This window comes from Gobio gobio (assembly GCF_949357685.1).
Source record: "Gobio gobio genome assembly, chromosome: 4".
Taxonomy (NCBI): Eukaryota; Metazoa; Chordata; class Actinopteri; order Cypriniformes; family Gobionidae; genus Gobio; species Gobio gobio.
This window is the reverse complement of record NC_137100.1, coordinates 10,551,370-10,576,590: the sequence shown is the minus strand read 5'-3', so window position 1 is coordinate 10,576,590 and position 25,221 is coordinate 10,551,370. Positions and strand designations below refer to the sequence as shown.

The window sequence follows — 25,221 nt, the reverse complement described above, 5'->3', positions numbered from 1 at the left end:
TGTTATGATCACCAGTACTTTATAGAGTTATGGACTATGAGTGTGGGAGGGGCGACCTGCACCAAACACTTCCTATTCCACAAGCCCTGATGAGGAAATACTGATAGAAAATTCCAGAATTAGTTTTGTTTTACATAATACAGCAAGTGAATGTAACCTTATACGGCCTAATAGGATTTACACTTCACGCTTTGACATTTTGTAATACAAAATAGTAAACACTGTAAAAAATTATCTGATCAATAAATTATGACAACACTTGTTACATACTCTTATGTAACTTTTTTAAGTTATACAAGATTCAACTCATTCAGTCCGTTTGATGTAATTTAAGTTGAAACTACTTACATCCAAGTTGATTGTACTTCTTCTTCTTTTCTTTGTTTTCTTTTTTTTATACAGATTATCAAATACAATGGAAAATAGTAAATCACATTTAATCATGAAAGTAAAGAAAGAAGGAAAAGATACTAGATACATACTAAGTAAAGACTCCTAGAACATTAATGTGCGACAAATATACACCTATCAAATAATATAGGTGCTACTTTTAAATGCAGGAAAGGAAAATCTTGCTGGTGTACAACATAGGAGAAAACCAAACAATTACAATAATGTTCAAAGATCCCATATAATAATTTCACAGTTTATGATTAAGCAACTTTAATTCCTAATTAAATTACTTTATTGGTGTCACGGAACAGAGGAATGCGACACACAGGTCATTTCCAGAACAAGAGGTTTATTGCAGGTATGCAGAAGACAAATGACGTAAGCAGGTGAGTAACTGAGAGAATGGATAAGTTGTCTAGATAATAGCAGTGAAAGACAGTTCTTATTGGTTTCAGATGACTGGAGTGCTGGAGAAGACTGAAGACAAGCTGAGACGATTGCACAGGTAAGTGTCTCAAAGATAGGAAGTCAGGTAAGTGTTCAGGGATAGGAACAACGAGACCAGAAAATCTTGAACTGATGGGTGACTGTTTATATAGTGCATGGGTGATGAGTGAATGTAGGAAGGCTCACCAAACTCTGGAGATAAATTGGGGTCTGTGGTCGGAGATGATTTTTTCAGGTATCCCAAACTGATTGAAGAGTTGCTGGAAGAGGGTTTCGGCCATTTCTAGGACAGTAGGTAGCCCTTTCAAAGGAATTAATTTATAGGCCTTCGAGAAACGGTAGATAAGTAAGGAAGTCGATGCCAATGTGGGACCAGGGTCAACTCGGGACAGGTAGCGGTACCAATTTATCTTCAGGAAGATGGCACAGAATGAGCATCCTTGGATATATCGGGAGATGACTGATGAGCGAGAGGGTCAGCTGGCTGCCTGGGTGTCCAGAGCCCGGTGATGTATGTACTGATTCCATGAGGGATAAATGAAAGTGAGTTGGTACAAAGGTCCGTCCCTCTGGACCTCCCGGCGGAGACCGTGTGGCTTCCATGATTTGGTCATCAAGGGACCCCTGGATGGGACGGACAATGATGGCTGGAGGGGGAATTGTGTATACATCAGCCTTCTGATTATTGTCACCAGGTCGGTAGTGAAAAAAAACTCTCTTGGCTTCTCGAAAGTACTAGATTTCAGTACTAGACCAGTTTAGATGATCAGTGATCACTTTGAATGGGTGTTGGCTCCCTCCAGCCATTGTCACCACTCACTCCAGTTTGATGGCCAGCAGTTCGCAGTTGCCTCTGTCGTAGTTGCGCACCGCCCGGGACAGTTTTTTTTTTGTTGAGTAGAAGGCACATGGATGGAGTTTGGGAGGCTCACCCTGCTGCTGAGATGCTGCTGAGGACAGCTCCTACCCCGTTGATGGAGGCGTCTACCTCAACGATGAAGGGAAGTTCAGGATTTGGATGTATGGATGTATAGATGGAAGTCACATAGTTTCTGCAGGACCTGCATCATGAGGTGACGACAGTCGGCCAGGTTCCAGGAGTAGATGAGGATGTCTTCGATATAGACCAGGCATTCTCAACCCTGGTCCTTGAGGGCCACTGTCCTGCAGAGTTTAGCTCCAACCCTAATCAAACACACCTGGATCAGCTAATTAAGCTCTTCAGGATTACCAGAAAGCTACAGGCAGGTGAGTTTGATCAAGGTTGGAGCAAAACTCTGCAGGACAGTGGCCCTTGAGGACCAGGGTTGAGAACCCCTGATATAGACAATGACGAAACGATGGAGGAACTCCTGTCACACCTCGTTCATGAATCCCTGGAAGACGGAGGGTGAGTTTGACAGCATTTACGGCATAACAAGGTACTCATAGTGGCCTGATGGGGTGATGAACTGTCTTCCATTCACCTTCATGGATCCGAACAATGTTATAGGCGCTCTTCAGGTCCAGCTTCGTAAAAATGCCATCTCCACGTAACTGCTTCAGGGCTGCTGGGACCAGAGGAATAATCAGCACCACAGTACAGGCACAATCGATTGTGGATTCTCTATTGATGTTCTGCATTCAACAGATGGGCTGAGTCAATTTGCATGGGTTCAGGAGCTGGAGGGGCGACCGATGGAGAGGCAGACATGGGATGTAGCGTGGGTTGGTCGAGGGTGCAGGCAGTACGTCACTGTGAGATCCTGATGGAACGTTGTATGAAGCTCTCAAGTCCTATCACATCGTCATATATTGCCATCTGTTGGCGAATGTTGGGTTTGAGGCCTTGACGATACGCAGTTATCAGGGGGGTCTCATTCCACCTGTTGACGGCAGCCAATGTGCGAAACTGAAGAGCATAATCATTAATGGTGGATCTCTCTTGACGAAGCCGGTGGAGTTGATCATGGATGGAGATTGAACTGGCGGACTTCCTCCGCCTCATCTGAGTAGGTCACCGGTTGAGCCATGGGACTGGCAGATGGCAAAGTAGTGGTGATTGGAGTGGTTGGAGTGCATGATGGAGTGCTTGAACTATATTTCATCAAAGGGATCTGGAGATGGGTTGCTGGCGTCGGGATCTGCTTGTTGCAGGTTGGTCTGGCCTTCTGTCACGGAACAGAAGAGTGCAACACACATAACAGAACAAGAGGTTTATGGCAGGTTTGCAGAAGACAAGCAATGTAAGCAGGTGAGTAACTGAGAGAATGGATAAGAGGTGCTGAGGGTGTGGCCATTCAGAACTCTGGGGCTGAGGGTGTGGCTGACTCTGTGATAATTGGTCTTTCTTGACAAATGCTATAGGACAATGTGGAAATTGTAAATTACAATCAATCCAACAATAAAAGTCAGTAGACAGATCTAACAGCTGTGTTAGGGATTAATTACTTGTATTAGAGTTATAATCAATGTTGGGAAAAGTTATATTTAAAAGCAATGCATTACAATATTGCTTTACCCCCTAAAAAAGTAACTGATTACTTTTTAAGGAAAGCAATGCATTTACCAGGGCTGGGCTTGTTTGTTTGTTTTTTAATAACAAAACACAAAAAAAGTTCTATAAATGTGAAAAGTGAAACACCTCCGCACCTTACTAAAGAGATGTCAGTCGATAAATCCAAAGTAACACTGTAAAACAAAATATTTTTACAAAAAATCCTGCCAGCTGTTGTTGCCAGAATAATTCTATAAAAAAATACAGTAAAGATGTAAACATATTTACAGAACGACCTGTACTTTTTACAGTATCCAACAATAATTAACAAACAAGAAAATTGCTATTTAAACCAGTAAATCCAACAACGCTCACTGCTGCTAAAATCTATTTTGTACCTTTAACATATGCTGACAAGCCCCATATAATGCAGGTGGTAAAAGAGGAAGCCACATGAAGAATCATGAAGAAGTTCATCACAAGTATCCTTTCCACAAGCTGAATTATACTAGTATACAGAAGGTGCACAGAGTCATTCACACAAACACAAAACACCATCATGGTAACCCACATGACACTAAACTAATGCAATAAACATTCATTATACAAAAGATGTAACATAAAACCCAACTGTGCATAACTGATAATAAAAATGATTAAGAAATATAATTATGTAAACAAAATATTTTCAAATGTGTCTCACAGGGAACTGTCAGTTTACAGTATTTTTACAAAAAAAATGTTTACTTCTACAAGCTGTATATTTAACAGTATTTTACTGTACAAATGACATGTAATGGTCGGTCAGTTCTGTCACAGTTTTTATGTACGGGAACTTGTGTAACAGTTTTTTTTCTGTATCATTTTTACTATATATTTTACAGTTAAAATTACTCAAATTCTTTACAGTGTACTTATTTGAAAAAGTAACTAAAATATTTTGTTGTTCATTTAAAAGTAATGCATTACTTTACCAGTTACTTGAAAAAGTAATCTGATTATGTAACTCATGTTACTTGTAATACATCACCCCAACATTATTATAATAATAGAGAAATACATATTTCGACAAATATATATATATACAAATATTTACAGTCATTCATAGTTTATGTCATTGTTGGCTTACAGTTAATGCCGACATTCTCAATGTGCAGTTCCTCACGTTCACATCTGTGTCTTTTAGAGGTGCTTGTTTACCGAAAAAGAGAAGGAAGCAATTGTAAATCCAAAATCTTTTTCAAGAGATCATTGCCTTTGGCTTGTTCCTCTTTTTCGTCATCATCCAAATGTGTTATTGTCAGATATCAGTGAATAGTTGGAAACAGACATGACTCTTGGTTTGGTGATCAAATACTACACTGCTTCTTAAGATGTTTTATAAAAGCTTCATAATCATTTTCACATTTATTTTTCCACAGTGACAACATTTCTCAAGCTAGAGAATTTCACAGGGGATTTTGGAAGATGTATGATGAAAGATGTAACCACAAATCTCCCCACATGTAGCATCCTCAAAAAATGCGTAAAATGTGTAAGATTTAAATTACACCTCACCTACTAACTACCGCAAAAAATGGACAGGATAAATTATACAGAATGTGTGTGTGTGTGTGTGTGTGTGTGTGTGTGTGTGTGTGTGTGTGTGTGTGTGTGTGTGTGTGTGTGTGTGTGTGTGTGTGTGTGTGTGTGTGTGTGTGTGTGTGTGTGTGTGTGTGTGTGTGTGTGTGTGTGTGTGTGTGTGTGTGTGTGTGTGTGTGTGTGTGCGCGCGCGTGTATGTAGTATTTTTATGGATGTTAAAGGTAACTGTAAAATTGCTTTGGAATGATATTTATTGTAAAAAGTGATATAAATCAATTGGAATTTAACTTAAAATATTTCTCTTCTTCTGTGTTTTTTTTAGGGTAAAAAAAAAATATTTTTTTATACAAAGACAGCTTGTAATTATTGGCTTTGCCAGCAGTAACATTATAAAAGGACTTTGCTAACAACAGGTTTTCTTTATAATATCACTTTTACGATATCACTTTTTTGTAACACACAGCATAAATGGATCTTTATTCATGAAATTATATTACATTTATATTTTTGGAAGGGGGTCCCTCATAAGGGGATCATCATATCTCGGGGTCATTGGCATTTTTTTTTTTTAAAGAAGCCTAAACTACATATCAATTTGTCACTGTATCACTATTGTTTAATATTATAAAATATAAAATATATAAAGACTACACACATGCATAAAACAAGACTATATTATAATTCAAACGAATAAAAAATAGCGTTTTTTAGTAGACATTCTTTAAATACTGCCGTTCATGAATAAGATTCCTTGTGTTCCTTGTGCTAAGCATAGTGACATTTTTCAGTGATGTGTTACCACATTAAAAAAAAAAAAAAAAGTAAATATTTGGCTCTGAGTCACTGAGTTACATCAAATGCGGAAGAAGTGAAGAAACTTGTGAAAGACTCGTGGTCTGGGTAACTTCTTCATGGACATTCTTCATCCACAGGACATACTCCCTTTTGTAAACACACACCCACATCTTTTGCTTTGCTTTTTCTTTTTGATGATGTCTGTTTTTTCGCATGACTCTGTCTGGCCGATACCTCATCTGCATGATATTTATAGCATCACTCTCATACAGTTTTAATAAGAAAATAAGATGGAAATCGGATAAAAACTATTTTATGACAATTCCTCAATCTTTCTGCATTGACAGTCTCCTCTGAAATTCTCCTGAGAACCAGGAAAAAATAATAATTTTAGTATTTTTGTGTGTGTGTGTCATTACATTGTTTAGAGCATAAGAAAACATGGAAAATTATATTTTATACATATGTTATGCTATGTCCTCTGTAGGACATTTCCTGTAGGAAACCAGTCATGAATTTTTTTTTTAATCACCAATCATTTTTTTTATACAAATCTTTGTATAAAGATGATTTTCAACTATGTTATGAAAGATATAACAATGTTTTGATATATAATTTTACTTCAATATGTGTGTAAAATGGACATAAGTGGGGTTTCCCATATACAATGTCTCTATACACTGTAAGTTTCATATTAACATGTTCTTGGGGCAACATGTATAATAATGGGAGAAGTGATTGGCAAGATTTTCATAATAATATCTAATATTTCATAGGAATATTGAAATCTAATTTATTTCCCTATTCACTTGTTGTGTCTGATAAACATGCTTTAAGTCCTGGTGTCCTCTACAGTGGACATGTATGAAATCGATGCCCTGTTTCATAACAGAAAGTCATATTTGGATTTGAAACCCTATAACATTTTCCTGAGATGTTGATTTAATGACCAAAAATTAAACAATTAGTCATATTTAAATGATAATTAAAAAAAGCGAAGTGATGCGTTTGTGTTAGAAAAATCTCCATATTTAAAACTTTACAAACTGTAATCTCTAACTTCCATTAAATGTCGTATTAGTGTTGTATATTTTTCTTACACAAACCCGTCGATTCGCTTCAGAAGGCCTTTATTAACCCCCTGGAGCCGTGTGGAGCACTTTTATGATGGATGCACTTTTATGGAATTTGAAACAGAAACAACCATTCACTGCCATTTTAATGCTTGGAAGAGCCAGGACATTTTTTAATATAACTCAGATTGTATTTGTCTGACAGAAGAATGTCATATACACAGAGGATGGCTTGAGGGGGAGTAAATCATGGGGTCATTTTCATTTTTGGGTGAACTAACCCTTTAAATATGATCACTAAGTTAATGCCAGTTATTTTTTGAGCCCAAGGAGAGGCAGTTGTCTTTGTGAAACTTCCAAACATTTGCTATCTCTAAAAAGCCCTGAATGTGCTCTTTACAGGACATCCAGACTGTGACATTTATGTTGTCAGAGACATTCACTAACATATAATGTCCACTACAGAGGACAAAAGTCAATTCCTGGGTCCAGGAGTATATAATGTGGGGAGTTGAGTAGCTTTCTTTAAACAAGAAAACAGACTGGAAAACAGATCACTGTATCCTGAACTGTCACGATATGCTGCTCGCATCACTTTTCATGCATTTCTATGAAGAATGACTAATAACTGAGGCCTCTTAACTGAGGCCTATTTATTGTGCTCTAATGACAAATATCAAAGTGGTATCTCATTTCCCAAAAGAACACTTTCCGAATTGCCAAATCACAGTTTATTTTTTACTCAGCATTGGAAAACAAGTTGTAATATACATGAATCATATTTTGTGAGTAAAGATTAGCAGATCATGAGGAGTGACTTCATGTCCACGGCTGAACAATAAGGTTTACTGGTTATATATATATATATATATACATACATACAGGTGCTGGTCATATAATTAGAATATCATCAAAATATTCTATTGATTTATTTCACTAATTCCATTCAAAAAGTGAAACTTGTATATTCATTCATTATACACAGACTGATATAATTCAAATGTTTATTTCTTTTCATTTCTTTTCTTTTTGATGATTATAACCGACAACTAAGGAAAATCCCAAATTCAGTATCTCAGAAAATTTGAATATTGTGAAAAGGTTCAATATTGAAGACACCTGGTGCCACACTCTAATCAGCTAATTAACTCAAAACACCTGCAAAGGCCTTTAAATGGTCTCTCAGTCTAGTTCTGTATAGGCTACACAATCATGGGGAGGACTGCTGACTTGACAGTTTTCCAAAAGACGACCATTGACATCTTGCACAAGGAGGGCAAGACACAAAAGGTCATTGCAAAAGAGGCTGGCTGTTCACAGAGCTCTGTGTCCAAGCACATTAATAGAAGGCGAAGGGAAGGAAAAGATGTGGTAGAAAAAAGTGTACAAGCAATAGGGATAACCGCACCCTGGAGAGGATTGTGAAACAAAACCCATTCAAAAATGTGGGGGAGATTCACAAAGAATGGAGTCAGTGCTTCAAGAACCACTACGCACAGACGTATGCAAGACATGGGTTTCAGCTGTTGCATTCCTTGTGTCAAGACACTCTTGAACAACAGACAGCATCAGAAGCGTCTCGCCAGGGCTAAAGACAAAAAGGACTGGACTGCTGCGGAGTGGTCCAAAGTTATGTTCTCTGATGAAAGTAAATTTTGCATTTCCTTTGGAAATCAGGATCCCAGAGTCTGGAGGAAGAGAGGAGAGGCACACGATCCACGTTGCTTGAGGTCCAGTGTAAAGTTTCCACAGTCAGTGATGGTTTGGGGTGCCATGTCATCTGCTGGTGTTGGTCCACTGTGTTTTCTGAGGTCGAAGGTCAACGTAGCCGTATACCAGGAAGTTTTAGAGCACTTCATGCTTCCTGCTGCTGACCAACTTTATGGAGATGCAGATTTCATTTTCCAACGGGACTTGGCACCTGCACACAGTGCCAAAGCAACCAGTACCTGGTTTAAGGACCATGGTATCCCTGTTCTTAATTGGCCAGCAAACTCGCCTGACCTTTACCCCATAGAAAATCTATCGGGTATTGTGAAGAGGAAGATGCGATATGCCAGACCCAACAATGCAGAAGAGGCTGAAGGCCACTCTCAGAGCAACCTGGGCTCTCATAACAGCTGAGCAGTGCCACAGACTGATCGACTCCATGCCACGCCACATTGCTGCAGTAATTCAGGCAAAAGGAGCCCCAACTAAGTATTGAGTGCTGTACATGCTCATACTTTTCATGTTCATACTTTTCAGTTGGCCAAGATTTCTAAAAATCCTTTCTTTGTATTGGTCTTAAGTAATATTCTAATTTTCTGAGATACTGAATTTGGGATTTTCCTTAGTTGTCAGTTATAATCATCAAAATTAAAAGAAATAAACATTTGAAATATATCAGTCCGTGTGTAATGAATGAATATAATATACAAGTTTCACTTTTTGAATGGAATTAGTGAAATAAATCAACTTTTTGATGATATTCTAATTATATGACCAGCACCTATATATATATATATATATACACACATTACACTTTCCAATAAGGACCTGTAAAGCTTATTTGGATTTTACAAAATGATCTTTACATTATCCAGAAAAAGGGATGTTTCCCTTTCTGCTCAGTTTATTTCGTTTATGTATTTGTAATAGAGAAAGTATGTAGGGCCAAACAGGAAATAATTATATCTAAATCTGAATATATTAATTTAAATCTGAATATATATTTATAAGCTTGCTATATACTGTAAATGGAAATCTGAATAGTTATAACTATATATTTGGATTGACATTTATATATTCAGATTTGTATATTCAAACGTATAACTATATATTCAGATTTACATATAATTAACATAAATATGGTAATAAAAAAAAAAAAAATAAATAAAAAAAAAAAAAAAAAAAAAATATATATATATATATATATATATATATATATATATATATATATATATATATATATATATATATATATATATATATATATATATATAAATATATATATATAAATATATATATATAAATAAAAAATATTACTGCAGTAGGGTGTGAGAGAATAATTAATTAATTTAAAATTTAGATTGTTGCTAAACCATGAAATTTATCATATTTTTTTTATTGAAACTACAGGTATATTAAACAAGTTTAAAATATAGAAAGTATAAAGAAATGTGCAAAAACGGAAAGAAATGTGAGAGGAAAAACACAGAAAAGAAACAAACAAAAATATATTAAGTGGTTTAAATATTACTATGTTAATTAATTTACATAAAATCATATTGCAACAAATCTTTGTTAGTTCTACCATTATAAAAACATTGTAACTCGATGAGAAATAAATTAATTTAAACTTATGAAGAAAGAATATTAAATAAATGTAGGCTATATATATATTATATGATATTTATATTATATAAGAAATACATAATAAAAACAAGGTTGACGTCTTTATTACGGTGTTAAAACATAGCCTTTATTTAGCATAAGTATCATTTTCATCAGTTTAATTGATCTACGGCTTATCACTGACCTCCAGCGGTCTTCCCCCAACACTGCGCTCTGGAGCTCCAGCTCCCCCTCTCTTGACCTACTGTGGGCATGATGGTTGGAGCAGTATCCCCTAACCGCACCCATAACCCTATATCTCCACCCATTAAACAGGTTAAGCTCCACCCTTGAGCTCCAGCACTACTTGTGCGTTTTAGCGTCATGTAACGCGCATGCGCAGTACAGTGTGCGTCCATTAGCACAATCGCTGCTGGTTTTCAAACAGGATGAACGCGCCACCAGCATTCGAGTCCTTTTTGCTATTTGAGGGAGAAAAGAAGTAAGTGCAATGCTACGCAATCTTTACAATTAAGTGATACTATTTGATAGCTGCCTATAATGAAAAAAAACGGTAATCTGGAATACAGGAGGTTATTAGATTGCAAAGTGTGTAGCTTGTTGGCTAACGACAGTCCATCTGTAAAAAGATAAATAAATACAAATATTGCGATTTTAAGTAGACATGTACAACTTTTCAGGAATCATACAAGGCATATTTATATAAACTGGAAATAATGCTGTTCATGTATAAGATGAACTCTGAACTGAAGTTAGATTTAACAATCTATAATAGTTAAATCTAACTGTTAAATGTATGTCCACGTTTATATGTACGTTTTTGGACATTCCTTAGAATACCATGATACATGTATATGGCTAATTATCCAATACTAGACTATTTATCAAAGTATCACAGTTATTACCATCATTCTACCACCACTGTAAAGGGTTTGTAATGGAAAGCAATTGTCTAAATATTCATGTTCAACTTCCATTTTACAGGATCACAATCGTTAAAGACACCAAGGTGCCAAATGCATGTCTGTTCACACTGAATAAAGAGGATCACACGCTGGGAAACATCATCCGCTCGTAAGTCTTTGATGGCCATACAGATTTGAGTCATTACTGTGACATTCTGCTGGTTTGTGAAATCAACCCATGACATATTTCCATAAGGCAACTGCTGAAGGACCCTCAGGTGCTGTTTGCTGGATATAAGGTTCCTCATCCTCTAGAACACAAGATTGTGATCCGCGTTCAGACGACACCAGACTACAGTCCCCAGGAAGCCTTTACTAATGCCATCACTGATCTGATCAGTGAGCTGTCCCTGCTGGAGGAGCGATTCAGGGTATGTGTCGTATGCATAGCATAACAGATTGTTTCAAAGCAGCTTCAAATTAATAAACGATCAATAATGCAAACTTTATCAAATATAAGATCAAAATCAAATTCTGGTAGCACTTTATTTTACAGTCCTATTCCCCATGTACATACTATGCACTTATTATAGTAATTACAATAACTGGGTAATCACTAGGTGCTAACCCTGAACCTAACCTTAAACCATGTAGTTACATTATATTAACCAGTACTTTCATAGGCAAGTACACTGTACGGACATGTAAGTGCACATACTGTTAAATAAAGTGCAACACAATTCTGTTATAAAGCAGCTCTACAGAGGACAATAGTGTCATTGGTTGCACTTTATTTTACAATACGTGTACTAACAGTGTACTTACCTAAGAAAGTGCCTTCTTGCCCTTGAACGGACAAATACACACAACGATGTCAAAATATTCTTGTAAACACAGTTAGTTATGTCTTAAGTGAATGTAAACGGTTGAGAGAAAACGCATGCGTAACAGTATATTGGGCCCTAATATCTGCTGCTGTCTGTGTCATTAAAGTGGCTCTATTATGCTATTTTAAAATTTCCTAATTTTGTTTTGGAGGTCTACAACAACAGGTCTACATGGATCAAAGGTTTAATTTTCTCGTAATATACATTGCACATCACCACAATGTTTAATGATTCTCAAACGACTCGAGGGAGGAATCAGTCTCTAAATCCCTCATTTCCACGAGCCTACTCTGCTCTGATTGGTCAGACGGCCCAGTCTGTTGTGATTGGTCTACCGCGTACAGTGTGTATTTCAGAAACAAACGTTCATTACCATAACTGAACTCCAGCTCCGTCAGGAGGCTTCCTGTTCCTAAAGCTCAGCGATTGTACACACTGTAAAGACATTAACAATGATGTTGATTTTACATAAATCCCAGTGCGAGTCTGAACCGATGACGAAACAATGGAATTGTTTAAACTCACCGAAATAGTGTTTTAGACGGCAAGCTGTAGTCTCGCGCTGAAGTCCCGTGGGAACTCAGTTGTAGCCGGTAAAAATGTAAATAGTCCAGAAATGGTTCGTAACGCTCCTCCCCTCTGGACTATTTACGTTTTACCGGCTACAACTGAGTTCCCACAGGACTTCAGCACGAGACTACAGCTTGCCGTCTCAAACACTATTTCGGTGAGTTTAAACAATGGCTAAGTTGCTAAACGCATCTCGTTGTCATGTAAGGGCCCTGTTCATGTTGGACAGACATTTTAATTGCATTTTGTGTCTGTTAAGAGGCACAAAGACACTCTTTATGTATATGCCCCCATAACTGCTGTGTTAGCTGAGTGGGAGCTCTGGGCATTAACTGTAACAGCTCCGTATTGCAAGCACCAATCCGTTTTTTTTTTTTTCTATAGACACTAGACAGTACTCACAAAGGTATAACGATCAAGATTAACTTAAAAATTCACCGGAGTTCTCCTTTAAGGTGTTTACATGTCTGTTTATTGCGATTAAAATCAGTGTGCACCACATAGTTTAAAGGGGTCATTTTTGAAATGTATTTTTCTGTTTTCTGAGGTCAACTTATGATGTTTGTGTGGTTAGGGATGGGCGATATCTTATCGTTTGCGATATACCGGTAAAAATTCTCCCCACGATAAGAATTTGTCTTCCCGCGATAATAACGATAAAGCCTAGTTGATGGCGCGACCCATCCGCACAGTGCCGCCGCCGGCCGTGTTGATTCCCTAAGCGTTCTTTATGATGGCCGTGGTGGCTGCGTTCGTCACTTAGTATATATGAACTTTTCTTGTGGTGCTCCCCGCAGCACTTGGTGCCCTACGCGGAGTGCGTGATGGGAGCGGCGGCACTGAATCCGCATCTCACGTGCAGAGCTGCTGAAGAGTTCATAGCTAAACGAGGGGCTACCTGAGGGCAATCTGAACCTGTACATACAGATGTATTTTCACTCGCTGAGCACTTGGACTGACCGCTTAAGAGAATCGCTCCGTCTCAATCGATCGGTAAAGCACACTATTTCAGTTCATCTCAATGAATGCACGCAGTGTATTTGACGCACAATAAACACTAGTGTGAGGCGCGCGACTGAGAGCGCTCAGTGTTACACACACACTCAAAGAGAGAGCGAGAAAGTCTTACACAACACAGAATTGACGTGCTACATGTAAACAATATCCTTTGTTGTATTTTCCTGTAAAATAAAGGTGTTTATTTGGAATTATTCAGCCTTTTGTGAACAGGAAGAGACGAATGCACAAACCAAACGGGAATCTCATAGGCTGTGCCTGTTTTGATTTCAGCAAATCAGTTTGAATGAGCGCTGACAACGTGATTTAATATTCATGAACCCAGAAGCTCATTAATCCTTAGTGCAGTTTATTTTTATTAGTTGAAGAATTCGTGGTAATATTATCTTATCAACTCAAATTACTGAAGTTCTATCATTAAATCATTATTTGTAACTTTTTTGTAATCTGAAGACATTGTTGGGATAATTACTTTTGCTGTTTCTGCTATTTTTACCACTGTTTGCACCATGAGTGAATAAATACAGAATCGGTTTACATTTAAAACTTGTCATTGATTTGAATTATTATTGTTTGTATTGTGTGATGTTTTTCAGCACAGTTGCACTATTTAAACATTACCTGCACTTTTACAGAAGACAATTTACCTGCAACATTAACATTACCTGCAACTTTTCCATTTCTGAAAAGGCTGGTGTGGAATTTTACATAAAAAAAATAAATGTATATTATGTATTATAGGAGCCTATTTGATGACAGGTAAGTTTTAATTAAGATCATTCTCACTTGTATCCAAAAACATGGGGAATGATACTACATTTATCGTCATTGATATCGTTATCGGAATAAATACTAGAAAATATCGGGATACATTTTTAAGTCCATATCGCCCATCCCTATGTGTGGTTTTTACATTCAGAAACATCATAATGAATAAGTAATAGGCTATTTTCTGCCTTGGTTTTGAGGCTCTCTCAAGAAACACTGGGTTTTGATGGGCGTGCCGCACTGAAGACTTGGAAGTAAACGGCTAGGATTGGATAACAGTTTTGCATATTTAATGAGCTTCAGCTCCCCTGTGAGTAGGCTACACGATGAACTGTTTTGAAAGCCTGTGAGAAACGGCAAACGAAATGATTCGTCCCACAGGGCTCGCAAAATATCTTTATCAAACAAACACAATGATCTATCTCTCATCCACCCGCGATTGATTGGAATGTTATTTTTGTATCACTTGGCCCGCCCGATCAGTGGATATAAGCGCGAACCGTGCATCACACACATGCGCGCCAAGTACGTTGCGGACAGCACGATCAAAACTTCCGCGATTGTATTTTTCCTTCAAATATCAAGTCAAGAGAGTGAACGCACATCAAGAAAGGAATGTTATTTCACTATTTAAGGCCGGGCTTACGTTTTAAATGCCCGTCTGGAAAACACATAGCCCCGGGACGTTGGGCTTTGCGAGCCCTAGCCCATACATGTCAGAGTCTGATCCCAATTCTCAATGAACCAACACCACCACAAATAAAGGATTCTTCAGCCTTTGACAGCGTGCTAATGTTCAGTTAGTCACGTACACATAATTAATAGATATCAAACGATCTGTAACAATGCAATACTATCACATATAAAAATCATTTTTACTCACAAGTGTGGTTACTCATCCTGTCTGCTAATCCAGTCTCTTGTTTACAAATTAATCCGGTGAAATGAAAGAACAGATGCGCAATGTCTTCCCCACGTGAGCTGGATCTTCATTAAAAATAAAGTTCATCCATGCGTTCATAATATTGGAATCCGAATGAAGCTGATGCGGTATGTTTAGAAATTCTATCCGGTTTAGTTCTATGTAGGCCTATGTCATGTTAGTGGCACGAGTCGGTAGGCAGGGCTACAGAATCTGGCGTTGTTCTTCTTCTGTTGAGGCGGTGCTTCACTACACTCTTAACGTCATAGCCTGCACATTCTGAGGTCTCTCGTTTTCTGGGCCTGGTGTCTATAAAAGCTTTTCTTTGACTAACAAGGAAGTTTTCAGCTCTGAAACTTATTCTTATATTACTATGACCTTTTATATATCAAAAGCTCAAGGGAAAGTTGATTTCTCAATTCATCACCCCTTTAAAGGTGAACTATGTAGGATTTTTGCAGTAAAATATCCAGAAACCACTAGGCCAGTGTTATATATTTTGTTCAGTTGAGTACTTAGAATATCCCAAATGTTTCCAACTATTTGTAAATCGTGAGAAAATTGCTATTTTAACCAAGGAACCGGGACGTGTGAGCTATGCGTGTGAGGGAGTCGCCTGTCGATTGCGTCATATCTGCGTCACCCTCGGTCTCCGGTTTTATTCAGTGAAACACTTTACTCTCACTGCAGTGTGAACAAGTGTCATAGCAGCCGCCGAGCGAACGTCATAACTTCCTTTTCAACACACTCAGATGTATCTAATACGATAAACAGAGTTGCGTTACCTCAAACTCATGACTGGAAAAGAGGAAGTGGCGCCGGCAACCGTGTCATAATAAAAGTCCCGCCGGCGACTATGCCATAATAACAGTCCCGCTCTTCAATCGCTCCTGCGGCCTTGCTCAGCTCCACAACACTCGGTCCTGCTCTGCTTCACTACAGTAATGTTAATAATCGCATCCATGAACATGATTTCTGCCCGAGTCCTATCCTGACTGTTTCCCACCGGCTGTGAGGTGAAAACCACATGTCCCGAGATTCTGCGCTCAAACATGGCGTCATCAAACTACGCCTTTGCTTTGAACAAGCGACCTCTAGTGGACGGAAAAGTTACATAGTGTAGCTTTAATGTGAATATGGTTACTACCATGGGCGTCGGAAGCAAAAAAAAAATGTGGGTGGGTCCTCAGAATTTTTTTACTGGAGTAGATGCCAATTACATTAAGTACAAATATACCGCTTTGCTTGCTAAACGTATAGTTCGGAAAGACAAAATTATGGAAATCGCCTTATCATTGAGAGTGGCAGTAGTGTAGAGGTAAGACGCGCGGCATCTAGTTTTGACACAAATCGACCTGCGGTTCGAGTCCGCCTTTCGCCGAGCTCAATCTTCTCCCTTTTCCCATCACATATCAGATCAGAAAGGCATTTGTTTTCAATAAAAATGAAGAAAATATTAGAAAAGTGGAAATAAAGCGTCTAACGTGTTTAATAATAAGTGTTTATCGATTAGGGGTAGGTAAACAGACATGTGCTGAATGTTAGAGTCAATAAAAGTGAGTGGGTCCAATATCATTGAAAGTGGGTGGGTCTTATCCCACCCACATACAATGGTTCCGACGCCCATGGTTACTACGATTATGAGCTTAATCGAATTAGTTTGATCAAAGTATTGCATTTACATGAGGTAACGTTTAATCGCAATATTGCCAAAATCCCCTTATTATTGCATATGACTGTTAATGAAGAAAATCACTCGCTGATCTTCACTGAATAACTTTTTTAACATTAATAATGATTGATCTATATTTTATAAACTATGCAGTGTTATTTTACATTTGATTTCAATTTCTGATGTTCAGTTGTATTTTTTTGTTGCTAATTTGCTTTTGTTCTTATTGTATTACTTACTATATACATGTCTTTAATAATGTTTGAAATTTATTTTTGTCTAGTTTATTAGTTTGTTGCTCTTTAGGCTGATGATTTTTGTTCACGTTATTCATCTGCAACGTAATGTTTTGCTAAAAGACAGAATAAATATGTTTGTCTAAATGGCTGCGCAGCGCTGCTTCAAGTCAAACACACCTTTACTGACTGACTGGGAATAGAGGTGCTGCAACAATGTCAAATGTGAAAAATGTGTTTTTGTTGAACATTTAGGCATGAAATCCTATTCTAAGTAGACCCCAAAAACAAAATCAAGACATTATGATGGGGCATACTAAATCCTCTTTAAGTGTCCCCAGTTGAGCAAGCCAAAGGTGACAGTGGCAAGGGACCCAAACTCCATCAGGCGAGAGAGAGAGCATGCTCAGTCGGGGGGAATTTCTCCCCTGGCCAGTGAGGGCTGATGTGATTTGATTTCACAGTAATGCTTATCAGGCTTCTTTACTAAATTATCTTTTTTAATTTTATTTTAGGTTGCCATCAAAGACAAGCAGGAGGGAATAGAATGAAAAACCATCAAACTCCATTGGAGGACAACAACTTTTCACAACAAACTGAATTGTCACTGTAATGGGCTACAATACTCCCATTTATTTATTTTCTTCAAATATGACAGCTGACAAGCTTGCATGAATAAATAATATGAGATCTTTAACAGCCTCTAGCAACATCGAGGTTAAGATCGATGGAGTCCCTCTTCCAATGCTGTTTGTCTAACAAAGCATGTTGGTATAATAAATCAATTTGTGAACATTCTTTGAAAATATTTCATTGCACATTGTTTATGTACAAAGAAATAATTTCCTCTTCAGTGACCCACTTAATTATGATGTACATTATGTTTTTGTTATTAATAAATTGACTTTTTTAATGAAATCCATTGATTTGCGATTTATGTGAGTGTTGTGCTGTCTTCACGTGCTATCAGAAATTTCCTACTGCCCTTTTTTTAAGTCGTGATTACGAGCTCATCGCATTCAAATTTTGACTCGAGTAGGCGTTCATGTCCAATTTTTTAACTAGGAAACTAGATTTCACGACAATAAAGATTGCACTTGAAGGCATTGTTTCGAGGGTTTGTGATCCATGCGGCTTTTTAAAGTGGGAACTGATATCCCTTCAGTTGTTTTTAAGGGGACACATTAGAGTGATGCACTAATGTTGCTTAATGGCTGCCGAATATATTCCAAGTTTTAATTGTGGTTGTAAAGGAATAAGAACATGTCTGAGGTGTGAGGCGCAGAAGTCTAAACATTTACTGCAGGAAAATGACCAGGTGAGTCAACAACAGTACGTTTAAGAGCGATTGTATTAACATGTCTAACCGAAGTTGCACTCAATCAAATTCAGAGTTCAACGGGGTCCTCCATTTAATAAAATTCAGACAGCATTTCTCAACCTCCTGTCCAGTGTCCAGACTCTGTGTGATTTTAAACAAAAGTCTGTTCACCAATCTCGAATTAATTTGGTGAAAAATAAAGTTATGTAGTAATGTTGCAAAATAATATTACATATTAAAATAACCTTTCTATTTAAATATATTTTAAACTAGTATGTGAATATATTGGGGAAAAAAATATTCGCATATGTAAAAAAAATATATATTTTTTTATTCTTGTGGTGGCAAAGCCGAATTTTTAGCATCATTACTCCAGTCTTTAGTGTCACATGATCCTTCAGAAATAATTTTAATTTGGAGCGCAATAAACATTTCTTGTATCTGTGTTGAAAACCGTTGTGCTGTTTAATATTTTTTTCGTAACATGATACTTTTTTTTCTTAACTGAATCGATTTAAAAGATGAAAACATTTTAAAAGGATAGCATTTATTTGAACTTCTGTAACATTATTAATGTCTTTGCTGTTAATTTTGACCAATTTAATGCCTCCTTGCTGAATAAAAGTATTAATTTCCTTCTAAAGTAAAAATAAATAAATCTTACTGCCCAAAAACGTTTGCAAGACATACAGACAAACCTAAATTTATTCAGACACTTTCAACATTTTCTCACATTATCATAGTTTATTTGCTATAGTTTAGAAAATGGTGATAAAATATGACAAGAACTCAAGAGTTTAACTGTGTCGGAACAAATTCATCTTAATGTCAGATACCTGATAGAACGGTATGTTATGGATTACAATCAACCAATCAGCTGTCAGCTGTAAAATTTAAGTACACAATTAGATAATACAAATTTAGGTCAACCAATTAGCAAGCAATGCTTAATTTAGTTCAGTCTGTGGTATAAAAGGTCGCATTAGCAATTAAAGTAAAAACACTTAAGCAAAACATATTCAAGTCAAGTGTCTGAATAATTTTGGTCCCATATTTTTATAAATTTTACTGGTAGTCCACTGTATGAAGAATTTTTGGGTATAATATGTCACAGTTTACTTTATTTAGCTGTCTTCACTTACATAAATGAACTATAGTGTCCTGCACCCACTGACTAGTAAAACATTATATCTGGTGTCTGAATCAATTTTTGGTTTGACTGTATATTAAAATATATATGTATTCTTCTGCAGATACATTATTTCACCTATGATCCACTGTCAAAGACAGCAGTCCGAGAGGAGGAGACTGGCGCTCGACAGTCCTTTGTGTTTCCTGGAATATTTTTGTGGGAGAATTTTGTGTCAGAAGATGAAGAGAGAGAGCTGACCGCCAGAATGGATCAAGACGTCTGGAAAGAATCTCAGTCAGGCCGACGGAAACAGGTGAATAATGGGAAATAAAAACGACACAGTTTACTACTTTATACATCAGCAGCACGATCTTCAGGTTGTAGACATTGTATATAAGAACATTTATGATTTAAAGTTAAGATATTCATAAATCTGTAATGGAAAATTGTCATAACTGGTCACCAGTTTTTTTTCTAGTTTGTTTTTAAATCCCCTTTTGAGGATTTGTGCAGTTTACTACAACAGTGCTGGTGTGTGACAGAGGACCTTTTATGCCCTTTTACAAAGTCGTGTTTTTTTTTTTTTTTTAGGGTCTAATAGAATATGTTTTTATGCTTGAATGTTCAAAAACACATTATTTTTCACATATCTGACATTGTTGCAGCACCTCTTTTCCCAGTCTGTCAGTAACTCTCTGTTTAGTTCCTGTCTCTATGAGGCCCCTCCCAAAAAGCACAGTGTGCTCTGATTTGTTATCTGGACCAGTGTGTTGTGATTGGTCAACTGCTGTAGAGCGTGTTTTAGAGCCCTGCACGGGCCTCAAATCTAGGCCCTAGCCCGGCCTGTGTCCGACAGCTTATCAAAATTCTCGGCCCGAGTCCGACTGGAGCTGTTTTGTTTTGTTTTTTTATACTTCCTATTACACATTGTTGCAGCCATTAAAATAGTTACGTTTGTTTTTAATGTCAAAGTAGTTATATTTCGTTTCTTTATTAAGTTAATTTGGAAAAATTTGAGCATTTTTTTGTTTGTTAAATTTAAGTTTTCGTTTTTTAAAGTTCCATAACTCTTGCAGCTGCGCTGAAGGAACGCACATCGCATTGTTTCTAAATGAATGTCTAAAATATAAAACGAAGGAGAAGCCTAAAAAAGGCCCGAAGCCCGGCCCACGTTTGAGGTATGTCGTGAAAATTGCCCCGAAGCCCGGCCCTAGGGTGGCCATACGTCCAGATTTTGTCCGGACAGTCCGGATTTTAAGCTCCCTGTCCGGCGCAGCCTCAAGCCGGACACTCATTTGTCCTCCTTTTTGGAGTTGCGCTGAATCAGCCTATTAAACCCCGCTCTAGAATCTTTATTGGGACGCAGCAGCCAAGCGTATAATGCCGTAAGATCTCTGGTCAAACAAATGATTAGCTGAAAGCAGTGTCAAATAAATATCTGATATATCATTAGTTAAAAACGTAAACAAGCTACCACGATGTGCTGGTCATATCATAACGTTAATATACCTAAATGTCAGACGCTGAGACCTCATTTAATGGACAAAAGAGCCTGAATTTATATCAAAAAGCACACTGTGTCGCTGTGATGTGGACGTTAGTAGTCAAGGGAAAGCCGCCATTGACCGACATGTCAGCACGAAAAAACATAAAAGTTACCGACGAGCCCCAGGTAGGCTACCGTCTTCCCTTAGGTCATTTTTTCGAGAAGCAACATTACCGCAGGATGACAAAATCTCCACTGCAGAGCTTTGTAAAATCTATCATAATCATGCTGTCAAGCATCACCAGTCATACAGAAATGCATAACCAAATAATCAGAAGACATTACATTTCTGGACTTCTGTAAATAACAGAAATGCATAAATAAACAAATATGAATACTAAAAATAAATAAATACACATTTCAGATGGCAAAGAGCTGCCTGAGCTGCTGCAGAGGGTAAACTTCTTTGTTAAGAACTGAAATGTGTATTTATTTATTTTTCGCCTTCATTATTTGTTTATTTATGTATTTCTGATCTAAGTCCAGAAATGTTATGTTTTCAGGCACTGTGCACTTTGCAAGACAGGTTCATCTCAGTGGTCAGTTTTTGAAACAGACATCACAATGTCTTGAATAAATACAAATACTGTGAACAAACACTTTTTTGCCTCTTCTGTCACACATGGGTCTACATCAAGAAGATAGATCGTAGATCAAATTGTCTGGCAATGAATAGAGTAGGCTATTGCAGAATCACTGTGTCACGATACCATTGATATGATGGACAAAATTGTATTGTAGTTGCGAGTACACCAGAGTCCTATGCAATTATTCTTGCCTCACTAAATTCCGCGAAGTGTCCTCCTTCTTGGTGTTATGGAAATGGCCACCCTACCCGGCCCTAGGGGTGTAAATAAGTTGGGGCCCGTCGGGCTCGGGCTGAAATGCAAGGCTCTAGCGTGTTTTGATAAGCCCCCCTTTATTTTGCGGATGCCTTGGGCGAGATTATTATAAATCAAGGATGTGACGTGTTCGCTGAAGAAAACTCAAGACTACAGGGAGTTCAGAAACAGTGTGCACTGATATAGAGAAAAACTCCCATTGGAGTGACTTTGTGTTTTGTAACTTTGCAGACCTTTTTCATGTTTTAAGGAACACGCCGACTTTTTGGGACTTTAGCTTATTCACCATATCCCCCAGAGTTAGATAAGTCCATGCATACCATTCTCATCTCCGTGCGGGCCATAACTCTGTCTGACGCACCCACCGTTAGCCTAGCTTAGCACAAAGACTGGCGGTAACGGCTCGCATTATACACATCGCTACATGTAAATAGGAAGATGTTGGCGTTATTTTGTCAACTTATTGAGCAGTAGGCTAGCTGGAGCCGTTCATCTCCAGTCTTTGTGCTAAGCTAGGCTAGCAGTGGGTGCGTCAGACAGAGTTATGGTACGCACGGAGATGAGAATGGTATGTATGGACTAGGGGTGTGCCAAAAAATCGATTCACAGAAGAATCTATATTCTCATTTGCAACGATTCAGAATCGATCGAAATGTCCAAGAATCGATTTAATAAATTAATAAAATCAACTGGCTGTTCGCCTCCATTTTGTAACTAGCCTATACGCAACGTCCGGACATAACCACGCAGCCAGTTTTTGAACGCGAGCGGCAAATCACTAAAACAGAGAGGAAGCAAATATGGATGAGAGGGAGATCCAACCAGCCCCGTCTTCACTTAAAGCTAAAGTTTGGCGTCATGTCGGTTTTTACAGAATGCCTGGAAGCACTGCGCTGGACATGACACACACAGTGTGCAAGCTTTGCAAAATGAAGACCAAGTACTTCGGCAGCACAACAAATGCGCGGGCTCATTTTACTAGGCATCACCCTGAGCTCAGCGATACGGAGCAGAGTCAGCCGCAAGCTGCAGACCAACGCACACTGGAGTGTTTCACGAAACTCCCAGCACTTTATTTTCATAACTTGTTATTCTTTAAGTTACTTTGTCTGACTGAGAAATATAGATTTTTTTTTTGTCTTCACCGGTTGTGTTCTACATGATATTTGTGGTAAACTGCAACTTTCCTGGGAAATGCATCTATTTTCAACCATTTTGTATTTTAAAGAAGCACTTTATTTTTGTTCCAACTTATTTTATAGCTAGCTACTAATGAGTAGCAATTGAGAACCAGACAATGTTTTTGATAAAAGGCACTTTCCTGAGAATTGAACTTAATAAATGTGAAAAAGACACTTTAATGTCTTCGTTTGTCATTCTGTATAGCAAAGCAGATGAGAGTAGATCATGATCAGAAACCCGATTAGAAATCATTATGGATAAAATCGAATCGTTTTGAATCGAAAATCGATTATGAATCGAAACGTGGCCTCAAGAATCGGAATCGAATTGAATTGTGAGATGGTAAAAGATTCCCACCCCTAGTATGGACTTACTCTAACTCTGGGGGATATGGTGAACAAGCTAAAGTCCCAAAAAGTTGGCGTGTTCTTTAAACAGCAACAGTACACTATGAAGAAAGTTGAAAATGTAAAAAAATTGTATGTAGTTTCTCAATTATAAAAGTTGTTATTAAAAGAGGTAATATATGGTTGTAAACCAGTACTATTGTAATAACATCCAATTAACTGTATATCCAAAGGACTTTGGGCCAAAGGTGAACTTCAAGAAACAGCGTGTCCGTGTGGGAGGCTTCACTGGCCTGCCTGCTATCAGTCGTCTCCTGGTGGACAGGATGTCAAAGGCACCTCAGTTGGCCTCCTTCAAACCAGTGGAGCAGTGCAACCTAGACTATGATCCTGTCAGAGGCTCTGCTATTGACCCTCACTTGGATGACAGTTGGCTGTGGGGAGAGCACCTGGTCACCATTAACCTGCTCTCGGACACTGTCCTCACGATGAGTTTAGATCAAGGCTGTGGAGGCATGGACCACGGGGAGGTGAGAGTGGCTGTGCATTTACCGCGCAGATCATTGGTCGTACTCTATGGAGAGGCACGTCACCGGTGGAAACATGCCATCCACAGAAAAGACATTCATGGGCGCAGAGTGTGCAGCACCTTCCGGGAACTGTCTGCTGAGTTCCTACAGGGAGGAGAGCAGGAGAAACTGGGCTCAGAGTTGTTAGATATAGCACTGAGCTTCAAGGGTGCACCTCTATAAGTTGAATGTATGTTCAGTTTTCATTACACACACAACTGTAAATTGATTCTTTTTTATTCTTAATTTAAATAAATGCATATTATTTTTATACTCTGTGTTGTTATTTTGTGAATGAATAATGGATATGAGCTTTTCTAACTTTTTTTCTTTAAAAAAATATGGATGATCTAATGATGTTTAGAGCAAACTAAAATTGTGTAACATTTTCATATTTTTGGGAGTGGTTCAAGCTCATGATTATGATAACATACCCTGCATAATGTAATCCAAGAAATCTTTTGAAGTCGATGTGAAACTGAAGATTTCGATGTAAGGCGGGACTTGATTTTGTTAATTAGAAATTGATTGGATGGTTGTGGTTTGCTATTGGTGGATCTAATGTGAGTGACAGGTTTTCCCGCCCTCACGCCTGTTAACAGGTCATCAGAGAAGAGATGTTGATGCAAGGGGAAGTTATTTTGATTAAAGATTGCGAAAGCACATGAATAAAAAATATATATACATGTCCACAGGTAAATCATTTATAATGAATACTACAATGTTCCATAAAACAAAGAATTCTGATTCCATGGCAACTTTAAATGTTTCAGCAAAGCTGCACTATTATTTGTCAGCCTTTTACCTTAAATTGATAGTTCTTGAAGAAATATTTTTGATTTGGTTATTAATCAATTAATCAGTGGTTCTTAACCTTTTTTACTCCAAGGCCCTCCTTTGTCTGAAACAATATTCGAAGACCCACCTATCTAAGCTGATATGTACCTTTGTTACTTCTATTGTAATAAATACAAATAAACTCGATGCCAGTTTAATGTTGTACATCTTTACTTTTAGTTCGTAAAAATAGTTTTAATTAAATTAAGATTATATTAACTTATTTGGGCCCCACTGGTTGAGATTCGCTGTTATATTTATGTTATAAGTTTGCTTGAAATATTATTTTTCAGTAATAACTGTAAACGGTCATTTAAAAAAAAAAATTTTTTTAACTACAGTGACACACTCAATATGGCGGAATGA

At 37.7% G+C, this 25,221-nt stretch overlaps 2 protein-coding genes across 2 annotated transcripts; both read left to right on the top strand.

The window, feature by feature from the left end:
* The first annotated feature begins 10,462 nt into the window (after positions 1-10,462).
* On the top strand, positions 10,463-17,994 carry polr2j (RNA polymerase II subunit J). Its single transcript, XM_079815827.1, has 4 exons — positions 10,463-10,583; positions 11,087-11,176; positions 11,264-11,438; positions 17,595-17,994. Exons 1-4 carry the CDS (start codon positions 10,531-10,533, stop codon positions 17,628-17,630), a joined length of 354 nt encoding a protein of 117 aa, XP_079671953.1. The 5' UTR covers positions 10,463-10,530; the 3' UTR covers positions 17,631-17,994.
* A 266-nt stretch (positions 17,995-18,260) lies between these two features.
* Positions 18,261-25,011, top strand: alkbh4 (alkB homolog 4, lysine demthylase). Its single transcript, XM_079814752.1, has 3 exons — positions 18,261-18,397; positions 19,654-19,845; positions 23,683-25,011. The coding sequence occupies exons 1-3, from the start codon at positions 18,290-18,292 to the stop codon at positions 24,199-24,201; spliced, it is 819 nt and encodes a 272-aa protein (XP_079670878.1). The 5' UTR covers positions 18,261-18,289; the 3' UTR covers positions 24,202-25,011.
* Positions 25,012-25,221: the final 210 nt, after the last annotated feature.